Source organism: Aplysia californica, unplaced genomic scaffold, assembly GCF_000002075.1.
Source record: "Aplysia californica isolate F4 #8 unplaced genomic scaffold, AplCal3.0 scaffold00069, whole genome shotgun sequence".
In the NCBI taxonomy this organism is placed as follows: Eukaryota; Metazoa; Mollusca; class Gastropoda; order Aplysiida; family Aplysiidae; genus Aplysia; species Aplysia californica.
In genome coordinates, this window is record NW_004797339.1 from 626,312 (window position 1) to 638,627 (window position 12,316).

A 12,316-nucleotide genomic window follows, 5' to 3' on the forward strand; every position below is an offset into this window, starting at 1 on the left:
TAAAGGGTTCGAAATAAAGTGGATCATTATATTTCCCTTTAAATGATAATCTTTTGGGAAAGGTGCTTGGGAAGTCACGCCTTCGAGAGTTGAGGGCTGTGGTGGAAGGATAATGATAGTACTTAAGGAAAAAAGCAAGTTGTTGAATGTGGAAAATACACACTTGAGGTCCTATCAAGGTGCATCTTCACTCCCCAAAGACATAGTTTTTGACAGCTATGTCTATTTTGCAGTGCTTTCTTCATATAAAATCTATGATTTGCTTTATTGTCTTTATGCTGTCGTCATTTCCTGGATCGTCGCTGTGAGGGTGTTGCACTTAAGGGTGTCGAAAGAACATATATGTTAAATAATTTAACTGAACTTCCAGTTTTGTATATGGCCAGAATATTTGAAGAGTTGTGTAGCTGTGCGAGTACTGTTTTATTGCTTCTTTATATGTACAGATCATCGTAGTAGGTCAACGTGTTACTAATATTTCTTCACTAAATCTACACTTTGTTTTAGTATCGAGTAATCGGCCATGCCAGGGATTAAGTTCGTTTTTCGTTGTTTTTATATATTGAAGTATTTTGCGATTGTCCAGTCTTTTCGAGTATTCTTTACTTTGGCCATTCTTTGTTTTGGAAACATTGTCATTGCTCTGATTTCTCTCGTAGACAATGTATCTGCTGAACTGATTCGACTAGTTGGTATTTAAAGTAGTTGTATCAGTATCATCTTCACAGCATAATATTATCCTACCCATTTCTTATTATCAGCTCCATTTATTCCAACTGAAAACGTAAGAGGGTTGTCTCTTGGAGACAATACAAAGAGTTCCTCAACTTTACTGAGATTTAACCCTTTGAAAAGTGGGTTGAAAAAAAATAAAAACCGTTTCATTAAATTAAAAAAGCCGATTCTTTCCAATCAGTTTTTCCTCAGCAAAAGGCAATTCTCTTTGCTACAGTTGAATGTACCCTTATCTCTGACAGGAAAAGAAATATCGCCTCCGTCAGTTGAAAACTACAAAGTTATACCTGTCCTTGCTGTTGCCATAAATTCTTTTTTTTTTTTTTTTAGTTTAAGACGTAAATTCATAATTACACTCGTATGTGGGACAATTGACCATGACCACTTACTTTCACAAAACGCCTGACAACTCAATGAGAAAGCCTTACGACACTCACGGGCCCCAAGTCAAAAAGGTTTTATCTACAACTATTAACGTGTTGCAGATGGACCGTTTTCACTCGGGGCGCGTGACATCTCACTCATCGAGATCAATGCAAGCAAAATGATAATGCGGCACTTTAACATCTTCCAAAAAGTGCTTGCTTTATCATCAGCATCTAATGTGCAAGAGTTTTGCTGTTCACTTTGAACTGTAAAGATGTGAAGAATTTGATTCTCGAGTATATTGCAGTGAGTATCTCCATCCGTTTGTTGGGATGCATCCCGAAGAGCGTGAATTGGTCCTGGGAGGCAGTGACAAAGAAGCCAACCTACAGGATCTTCAAAGTGAAAATGGAAGCATATTAAAACAATTGCAACAAATAATCTTTTCGTACTTCCAAAGCACTAATTCTTTCTCTAGGTCTACATGTCAATTGTTCGTTTCATTTTTCTCATGCGAGTTTGAACGCATGTTTTCCCTGTGTATTTGCAAGCGAATACGGTTCGGTATTCATAATGTATCCGCACGTAATTTTTACATTTCAACATAAATGTGCAATTTAGTTTTTACTCGCCGTACTTGTCTGTTATTAGTTTCATTTCAGATATTGCATATGTCAGACATCTGCCATGGCAAGTACACTAGTTGAAGTTTCAGCACCGGGGCTGTTGAGTCAAGAAGAGGAATAATTAATATGAAAAACTGGCCAGACAAATTAAAAGGGGGTAAACTCCTCGCAGTGAATGGTTAGGGACGGGCAGTCTTCATAATATTCAAAGTGATATCTTGAATGTATTCTAAAGTTAGTTTAAGAAGATGATTATTACCATTGTTGAAAAAAAATACAGGAATCAAAGTTTTTTAAAGCTGATTTAGATGTTCCGTTCTTCCAATTATGCTATCCTGTGGCCATTAAAATTATTTAAAATGAGAACTTTTGATATTAGTTTGAGATTAATGTGCTTCAACCTTTCGTTGTAGTTAAAAGACGCGTGTCACTTAGTTTTATGAAATGCACTTTGGCCTTTTAGCATGCTTGTATTAATACTGATGTTCTGAGGGAAATACTCACAGCTATGCCTAAGAAAAGGGCGTCAAAGTACACTATAGTGGTCCCGACACGTGAGGCTACAATGACGTGTAATAGAACATGGCATAGGTCTGTTAAAACTCGGTCTCCTTTAAACAGTGGCCCCCTGTGCCAGATGCAAAGGATCCAGGCCAGTTTCCAGGTGTCTGGGACCAACAGCCGTGTGAAAACTCAGTGATTATTTCTACTTCTTCTCTTTTCTTCTTTTTGTTCCATCCTCGTTGGTGACAGAGAATGAAACGTAACAGCTATGAGTATACGATCCCTTTATTTGGTTGTACTTTTCATAAAGTTATTATTCTTTATAAGTGTGATTAAAGTTTCAGGGGTCAGGACTTTGGGGATTTTTTCTAGTGTGGTTTTGCTGTGTATACAAATACCACAGCATTATCGATTTTGCAAGAGAGACTGAGAGGGGAGGGATGTGTTTATGTAAGACACTTTTTACTTCTCTTTCATAAGCTAGGTTGAAGCACAATGCCCTTTTTTTTAGATAATAATAATCATCCTTTTCTACAACTGAATTTGTACATAGTGTGCATAGCTCCGTTTTCCGGACAGTGGTTCCATAATCATAATTTGTTCTGTATTATTAAAGAACACTCACAACTCAAGTGATTTTGTTTTATTTTTTTCCTCTTTTGTCAATCTCTGTGTTCCACTTGACACAGTCTCCGTATAGATCATTTAGACAGCAGAGCTCTTGATATCTCGTCAGTGAAACAAGCAAGGACGAAAAATAGAAAACGATTCATGAATACGACTGAGTAATCCAAGACCTGGCTCTGGTTCGAACCCAAACGTTAACCAGAAAGTTAAGTTTTTAAGCAGCGGCAAAACTTTAGCCCACTGAAAGTTGTGTCGATATTTAATTTATAGTTACTGCATTTCTGGTGAACGTTCTTGCTCCTTATTAGACATGGAAAACAGTTTTCTGTTGTGTCAGAAGTGGAAACTTGATATAATAATTCTATAATTCTACGAGTATATCTGCGTTTTTTCTACATTTTGTTTGACAACTGAACTGGCATAAAGGTATGCCACGTTCCCCCTTACTATTAGCAGTACTCTCTCTCTCTCTCTCTCTCTCTCTCTCTCTCTCTCTCTCTCTCTCTCTCTCTCTCTCTCTCTCTCTCTCTCTCTCTCTCTCTCTCTCTCTCTCTCTCTCCGTTTCCCCGTATATGTCTCAAACAATCTCTATGTTACTACTACTACTACTACTACTACTACTACTACTACTACTACTACTACTACTACTACTACTACTACTACTACTACTACTACTACTACTACTACAACTACTACAACTACTACTACTACTACTACTACAACTACTACTACTACAACAACTGCTACTACTACTACTACTACTACTACAACTACAACTACTACTACTACTACTACTACTACTACTACTACTACTACTACTACTACTACTACTACTACTACTACTACTACTACTACTACTACTACTACTACTACTGTTGCTGCTGCTGCTGCTGCTTCTGCTGCAGCTAACACTACTACTATTACTACCATTACTACTACAACTACTACTGCCATTTCTATTGTTACTGCTACTACTACCACTACCACTACCACTATATTACTTCCCTTTAATACGTGAATGTAGCAAGTTTAAATGGGAAATGATTAGGTGATTATGACAAATCAAGGCTAAAGTATGTGATATGCAATTTTCAATAGCACAAAACTGTACATAGTGCTTTCAAAGAGGTAAATTATTGCTTAAAATATGAATGAATGCAAAAAGAAATGAAACGTTACAAGATTTGAACAAGTGGTTATCTTCTACTTGTTGTTGCTATGTTTTCATAATTTGATCTTCATTTGTGCATTATAGTCCTAAAATAATGATTGTCAAATTCGAACTTTGAGCGATATTTTAAAAAGTCCGTTGTCGACATTTTTTCCATCGAAATTGGTGCTATCTTTTGGCATTCAAGTACGACGCATACAAAGTGGTTTTAAGTTCTCATAATTGTTTTCGAAAACTCCCCATGCGGCGTTCTAGAATGATAGAAATCACACTCTACACGTTCCTGCATAGTTTAAGACTTATTGAAAGCCCCTCGTCAAGAAATGGTCAAAGTTAGCATGGGATCATACAGTGTTTACGTTAATTTACATGCTTAAGGAAAGATTATTTTTTCTTAATGTAGGTGTTATTACACCCTATCGACACTATTTAAATCCTTAAGGAAGTAGGCTTGTCAGGACCTACCTAGGGTGAGAGGGATACACCATCCCAGCAATTAAAATCGAGATACTGGTCTCCCGTGTGCGACAGCGAAGCACATGACTGCTACAACACAGACACGACCTGTCTAAAGGAAAGAATTCCACACAAAAATGTCAACAAACTCGTCGCTGCATATACTGTGACAATAAAGCAGGTGTGTGGGACAGACGAATCTGAAAGACAAGCAAGTGAAGGGTGATGGCAAATTTCAAAGTCACAAACAAACATTCAGCACGATGACAAGCACATTCGTGAAGATAGCTGGCTGACAGTTCAGAAAATTGCTATAGTTTTTTATTTTTCGAAATTAGTCGTTAGTGCAGTTCCCATGAGCAGCTGAGGTGTAAAGTGTTAGCTCCATAAGACTGGATACCAACTTACCTAAAGAGACCTGGATACCCGAGAAAGAACATTACTCTACAACACAACAACATTACTAATTGCATGGAGAATTTGACTGGTATAGATCCATAGGCACAGTTTAAAGGTATTGCCGAATCCACATTATGCTTTCCATTAGACCTATATATTAATATATTTCTCAACTGTTGTAATTTTAAAAGAAATTATTGATGTATTACGCCCCAATCGACACATTTAGATTAATTAGGAGGAGGGCTGCTTCAAATTTGCCTGTAAGGGCCTACTTGGACTTAGAGGAACACATAGTCCTAGCAGAAAGATGGAAATAGTGTTCACGTTCTTTCGCTTAAGTTTCTCAGGAGTTTTGGTCGATCTCAAAACTATGAGATGTCCCTAAAACGCTTTTTTTTTCTTGCTATCTACTCACGTCTGCCAGGTAGGACGTCCATCTGGCTTGGGGTTTCCCAAGCGGGTTGAAGGTGCTTAGCAGTTCCACAAGAGCAAAAACCTCTGTATTAGAAGCTTTGTCCTGCTTGGTGATTCGGAGCAGCTTCCTCGGCAGAATTTGTGGAGGCGCTGCTGTTCTCTGGCACAGGGCTCGTAACTCATCCACGTCTCGCAGTTAGGAAGCACAATTGCTCAGTACACCTTCAACTTGGGGGTCAGCTTAATTAATGACCTTCTCTCCCTCATGGTTTTGCGTTAAACCCCCACATGCTAGGTCCCCTTTAACGATGCCTTTGTCGCCTTCATTGTAGATACATGTACTAACAGGTCTGGAAAGGATGCTCTTAAGGTACCGGGTGTCTAAAGAAAAAGACTCGTTTAAATGGTAATAACTCGGCCATCTTTGAAGCAATTTCAACAAAACATGACACAAATATAATTCAACAAAGCGGACATTAGATTTGTGAACAAAAATAAAATCAATGGACCTGTTAGAGAATTATCAAGTTTAGAAATGAATTCAACCAAAATTGAATGGAACGCAAAACTTTGCAATCAGCTATATTGGATATATACTGGCGAGCAAAAGAAAGTGGGCAGTTTTCAAATCGGTGCTGTATGAGTAGTCTCGCGAATTTTGACTTGTCGATTGACTTTCTGAGCTTGAGTCACTTTAGAAAGTTAGTCAGAACAACGTTTGTTTATTTTGTTGTTGTAAAAAGTGTTCACAGCATGTTTGGCCAAAAACATGTTTTCTCGTTTATTCTTGAAAGTGTACAATGCCTTTACTTTTATTCCTTCTTCGTTACACACTTCAACGTGTGCCGTCAAAAATTTTTGGGTTTGTTCTTTTCAATTTTGTTTTATACGATGCCTCGTCTCAGTGATGCGCAACGTCTTGAAGCTCTTGGCATGCTGAGAGCTAATGCGACGGTTTCTGCTGTCGCTAGAGCTTTCAATGTGAAGAGAGATACGATCCAAAAGCTAAGGATACACTTCCAAGTGGTTCGGTTAGTGACACTCCAAGGTCTGGTCGTCCTCGTGTCACTACTTTTGAAGACAATCGGATCAGAGTTCCACACTTGCAGGATCGGTTTCAAACAACTTCTAAAACTGCCAGAGATTGCCCTGGGCTTAGACCAATCAGCTGCTTCACTGTTCGCCGACGCTTGAAAGCCCACGGAATCGTTGGCCGACACCCAGCTCGACGCACTCGTCTCCTAAAAAGACACCAGTGGAACAGAGTGATGTTTTCTGAAGAGTCCAGATTTCTTTTGGATCGCCACTATGGAAGGCAGAAAGCCTACCGGAGACGTCATGAACGTTATTTATCTCAGTGTGTCAGTGCTGTTCAACAGCTGACAAACGTAGCATTATGTTAAAGAAATCCATAACCAGTACTGATGAATTCGATTTATTCATTATTGAAGGTAATCTGACTGCTTAGAGATACATCAATGACGTTCTCTATCCTCACCTTCTGCCGTTTTTGCCACAGGAACAATCTCGTGGTCCATCAGGACAACGCACCAGCCTTTGTTGCCCAGAGATTCTTACAACAAAAATGACGTACGTGTTATAACACAGTTCCCAGTATTATTCCAAGCTTTAAACGTGATTGGACAAGGAAATTCGCAGCCTTCGGCCACCCCCAACGACAATCCCATAACTGCAACAATCATAAACAAATGCTTGGAATTATATTCTCTAGCAATTTATCCAACGACTTGTGCAATAAATTAGGCAGAGATGTACTGTAGTCATCAATGTTGGTGGAAGTTACACCCGTTACTAATTCTGGGATTTTGAACATTCGAATCGGTGTTATGAATTTCTAATAAAAGGTTTTTCTTAGGGGTTTTTTCTGCCCTTATTGAAAAAATGGCAAGCCTTTCAAAATCCATAGGCAATACGTCATTACAACATTAAAGAACGGAAATAATGCACGGAACGTAGGGTGCCCACTTTCTTTTGCTCGTCAGTATATTATGTGATTTGAAGAACACATTTATGATAAAATATATATCAAATAAACTCACGGGATACCGTGGCTATTCAGATCATATTATAATCCAGATGTTGACCATTTTCCTCCACGCAAAATTGAATAGGCATCTTAAATTGTAAATAACCCGTGGTATGGTTCGGTGTTGATTCTTTGGATTTCATGCTCAAATTGAGTTTCAACTGTTTGGTTATTTGTGAATTGTTTCCGTAGACTCTGTCAAAAAAAACACCCGAATATGCCATTGCTTACTGTGTGGGTGCATCTACGACTTGTGCGAGTCACAGCTTGTAATATGCACCATGATTTTCTACCCGCCCAATAGTAACAAAACGTCGAGGCTCGCACCAATAATTTTCTTAAGAAGATGACCATTGATGTTGCTCTCGAGGACTCTATTCCTTTTTTTCCAATCACTCCCTTCCACATCTGGTAATTAGAGCCTACTCCGGCACTGAAGTCCCTGGGAATGGCGAATGTATCTCTCGTAGCTAACGTATAGCCACGAGGGCTTCAAAGTCCACATAGAAATTCCTCATGACTTTCTCAAGATTCGTCGGCCTAGGTTGTTTTTCTCCGTTGTATTTCGACCATGACATGTGTGGTCAACCTTTCTATACAGCCGTGAATGCTGGATAATCACTAAAGACAGGAAAAAATAAAAATAGAAGGAACAGAAAAGCAACAGTTTCTTAAACTATTGGGAATTTCTGGAGAGAAAAAAAAAGAAATCAAATGAGGTAATACTTGAAGAATCCCACGTGGGCCGCTCACCAATAATAATAATTTGGAAGAAACAAATTATGTAGTTTCAGGGACACTTGATTAAATATAAGTCCCTTGGACGTCTAGCTTCCCCTGGTAAAATTGAAGGTAAATGATACAGGGATAGACTCAGAGCACTTACTTTGAAAGGCCAAACAGATGGGAGAAGGGAAAAGATCAGAAGGGTAATATATCTTTTTAAGAGCATCCAAGCAACGGAATGAATAGCGAATCGTGAACGCTGATGTCTGCCGCAAATGTTGCACTTGATGATGGTGATTTCTGCAGCATGGATGGGACCCCGCCAAACGTAGTAAACTTACTACAGTGCGGTCAAAAATTCGTGGCGCAACTAATTGTCAAATATCTCCTCAACTATCGAACATACCAGCTTTTGCTCAGTTACTTGTATCAATTTGTGTTAACAGATCAATATGTTTGTAAACACCTGTTAGCTCTACTTTAGAAAATTCCTCAATAAATACTAATAAAAAGTCCCAGGGGGTGGTTTCTACTGATCTTTAAAGGTTTACGGCTGGAACAATATCGCTTTTAAAAGCAAGTCCGTCCTTTTTTTTCTAATCGTGAGATGATCTTTACTGAACGCATGATTTGAGAACTTTTAGTGCAAAAAAGTGTTCACTATAAAATTAATTCCTTGTAACTAGATCCAGTTCTGCCATTAAAAAGTGCCCGGGGCGGTGCCACTGGCTGAAGTGTCGTTTGGCCATTCCCAAAGGGGGGACATTTCTCGTTCTTATGCACAGTATAATTGTAAATGGGCTGATTCAACAATGTCTTGCTCATAACTGTGTCTGAACTACAACAGGGAACTGCTTCGTTTTCTTTCCTAATCCTTAATATCGTCATTTCCCTCTACTTCTTTTGTATGTTTGTCACACTCTTGTGACCCTCTTTTTCGGGGGTGCCTTGAAAGTCGAAACAGACTTTGTTCTGTTGAAGCTAGAGAGGTGAGTACAGTAAGCCCGCTTCCCTGTAAGGACTTCTCTGTTGACATCCACCCCTTGGCGCTCATAATATGACCTTATGCAGTTTCAGGTGCCATAAAACCTCTCCTATAAAGAAAAGTGCCATTGGTTCCCTGTTACGTAAGCTATAATATTATGCAAAATGTGTGTGAGAAGCGAGAAGTGCTGTGAACTATTCCATTTTCCGTCAGAAGGAGACTTGTAGCATTTTATATAAATTAATGAAGAAAAGTCTTTTAATCTAGCCTCAATGGTTGTGGAAAAACATGATTAAGTTAAAACAAATTGGTAAAAACTGGTTTGAAAAGTATGGATGACAATGAATCGTTAAAAAGATATTTGAGGATAAGTTGTGCCAAAAATTTTTGATCGCACTATATAGGGTGTGACGAAGTAGGTTATGCTTGGGAAAACCTTTTCTACTCCGTTCCTGGTACCATGCAAGTGAGCAGAGCGAATTGTAAAAAAAAATTATTTTTTTTAAAAACCTTTCAACGGCAGAAGGTCATTGCAAGTGGCCTTTCCTTCTCAACAGTGTCCATAGCAGCACCTTCCTCTGGTGTTCCTGTTCACACAGACGCTGCCTTCAGAAGCAGTTGGATCCTGTAGCTGCATAGTGTGTAAATTTTATCCCCATCCGTATAAATTTTTGTATTCTTGGTCTAACGTTAAGTCGCTTTTCGGACATCCCTTCTAGATAACCAAATTCCAAATCTTGAAGGCAGCCAACCAAATGACTCTCTCTCTCTCTCTCTCTCTCTCTCTCTCTCTCTCTCTCTCTCTCTCTCTCTCTCTCTCTCTCTCTCTCTCTCTCTTTCTGTCTCTCTGTGAGTATCTGGATGGCTCTTTGTCTCTCTCTCTCTCTCTCGATCTATCTCTCTCTCTTTCTCTCTCCCTCTTTTTCGCTCTTTCTCTCTCTCTCTCTCTCTCTCTCTCTCTCTCTCTCTCTCTCTCTCTCTCTCTCTCTCTCTCTCTCTGGCCCCCTCTCTCTTTCGCACACTCGCTCACTCCCTTTTTTCTGTCTCTCTTTTTTTTTTTCTTGCTTTCTCTTGTCTTTTTTCTCTTTCCCTCGTACGTGTATGTGTTTATAGCCCTGTTTCTTTCTCAGCTCTGTGTTGAAAGTCACGCCACTAAAGTCAATCAGGTCTCAGAAATTTATGCGAAGCTAACAAGGGACATAAACATAGTATTATCGTGTGGGAAAAAAGCGATAACGTCCCTTCGTAGGACGAACTAATAACGTGCTCAAGGTATAACAACGTTGCAATGCAAACGAGTGTAACACACTCTTACTACAAAAATAGAAGATTTCGAATCCAAACTTCTTTTTAACACCTTTGACAAGTGTCCTACTTCATGCGTAATTTTTTCAAGAGGAATAATATGATCCATGCAATCGGAAAAACAACAGTACAAAAGAATTATAACAACAACGACAACAACAACGACAACAACAACAACAACAAGAAGAAGAAAACAAAGACAACCGTCAAGTGCTCCAAGCGTCTGTACGCATCAACAGCCAAAGCACCATGTTTAAAGCAAGAATATGAAGCTAATAAAGACAGAGGAAACGCCAACGGTTGTGGCGCCTCTAATAGCATGGTTGTTACGTTGCCGGGCGTGAAGTCGTGGAATTGTGTCCAGCTTCAGCTTGGTCCTACGTTGTGTCCTCAGAATAAGTCACTACGCACGCATTTTACCATTTGATTCAGTTCTTATTCAGTTCTTATCTGAAATGGACGAGAGATTCGGAGGTCTCGCCTCTTGACTAACTTGACAGTGGTGTAAGGGGCTTTAAACCTAAACCATTTTGCACATGTTTTGAAAAATGTTATAGTGATCATTTTCCTACAATTTTTTAAATTTCACGAAGAATGTAAATGAGATTTGGTTATCAAATCGCAGCAACACACAAACCGTTTGAAAATCCTGTCTTCCTGGGCTAATATTATTTAGTCAACAGAGTTTACAAAACTTTCTAAATTTTGTATTGTACCTGTAGTAGATGAAAATGTTGACAGCACTATTGATTTGCTCGCACACGCGTCGCATGAAATGTCCAGCATAGTACATTCGTGCGTACCTGTGCTTGCCCCAGATAGCATCAAACTCTGGCTCCGTCATGCCGAACACACCGACGAGAATCATGGGCATGTTGAACACGGCAAAAATAACGGAGATAAGGACGACTTGTTGTACAGCCTGCAGTTCTTTACCCGACAGTTTGACGCTGCTGCTGCTGCTGTTGGCGTCTCCCGCCTCCTTTCCGTCAGCTTGGCTTTTAGTTGTCTGTTGTCTGAACCGGGAGGATTGAATAAGGTTCCAGGTCATGACAACGATGCATACAATGACGATAATCTGAGTGCCGAAGGGGATGACGTCGTGGGTGATGAAGTATATGATGTCTTTGACTTCTTCCTGGCCCTGATTATACCAAATGGTGTAACGCGTGCGGTTAAGCACTGGGTTAAACGTTACAGAAATGCCAAGACTGTTAAAGACTGGTGAGTAGATTCCAACACAAAACACGAAAAACACAATGAGAATTGCTATGGATCTAGACTTAGTAAAGACGTGTTTGAAGTGCAACGGCTTCGCAACACACATACATCTCGCCACGGCGAGGTAAAGAGTGGTCAGTATAGTGACCATGTACAGGGCTATTCCGGCGTTAGTGAAGAACATGACGAACATTAACGGGTCGTAGGTGTAGCGTATTCCCAGGGACAACTCTATGGCATGGAAGCTCATCGAGATGCCGATGCAGAACATGATGATGGATATGAAAAAATCAGAAATGGACAGGCCGAGGAACGAAACTGTGACAGCATCGTCGACACCCATCGTAACAAATGTTTTGATATTCAGAAAGTTGGAACCTATACCTAGGACAGAGAAAGCGACTCCAGCGTATGCGTTCACGTGCTGAAAGATGGCAAAATCTTCATCACTGAGAAGACCTTTCAGTTCTACTTTTGGGAGGGACTGGTTACTCATCTTATCTTTTTCCTGTCTTGGATTCTGTCTTTGAAGTTGATCTTTGTCCGTGCGTGTCACGCAATTTTTATACTGAATAAAAGAAAATGAAGTAAGTCCAAGTTTAATCCCTATGTTCTTATTTTAAGTTAGTGGCTACACGGAGACAGGTACCATACAACACACAACTCTCTGGAGACCGATAGAAACTGTCTCTTCTCACCTAGAGAAGAGTGTCAAAACTTTCATGAACCGG

The 12,316-nt window shown here is 39.6% G+C and overlaps 1 protein-coding gene across 1 annotated transcript; it reads right to left on the minus strand.

Moving 5' to 3' along the window:
• Positions 1-11,040: 11,040 nt before the first annotated feature.
• On the minus strand, positions 11,041-12,081 carry LOC101860637. The gene has a single exon (XM_005093802.1). It carries the CDS (start codon positions 12,079-12,081, stop codon positions 11,041-11,043), a length of 1,041 nt encoding a protein of 346 aa, XP_005093859.1.
• Positions 12,082-12,316: the final 235 nt, after the last annotated feature.

Excerpts from the sequence above, each read along its gene's own strand:
- LOC101860637 (XM_005093802.1), bottom strand. The coding sequence starts at position 12,081 with ATGAGTAACCAGTCCCTCCCAAAAGTAGAACTGAAAGGTCTTCTCAGT.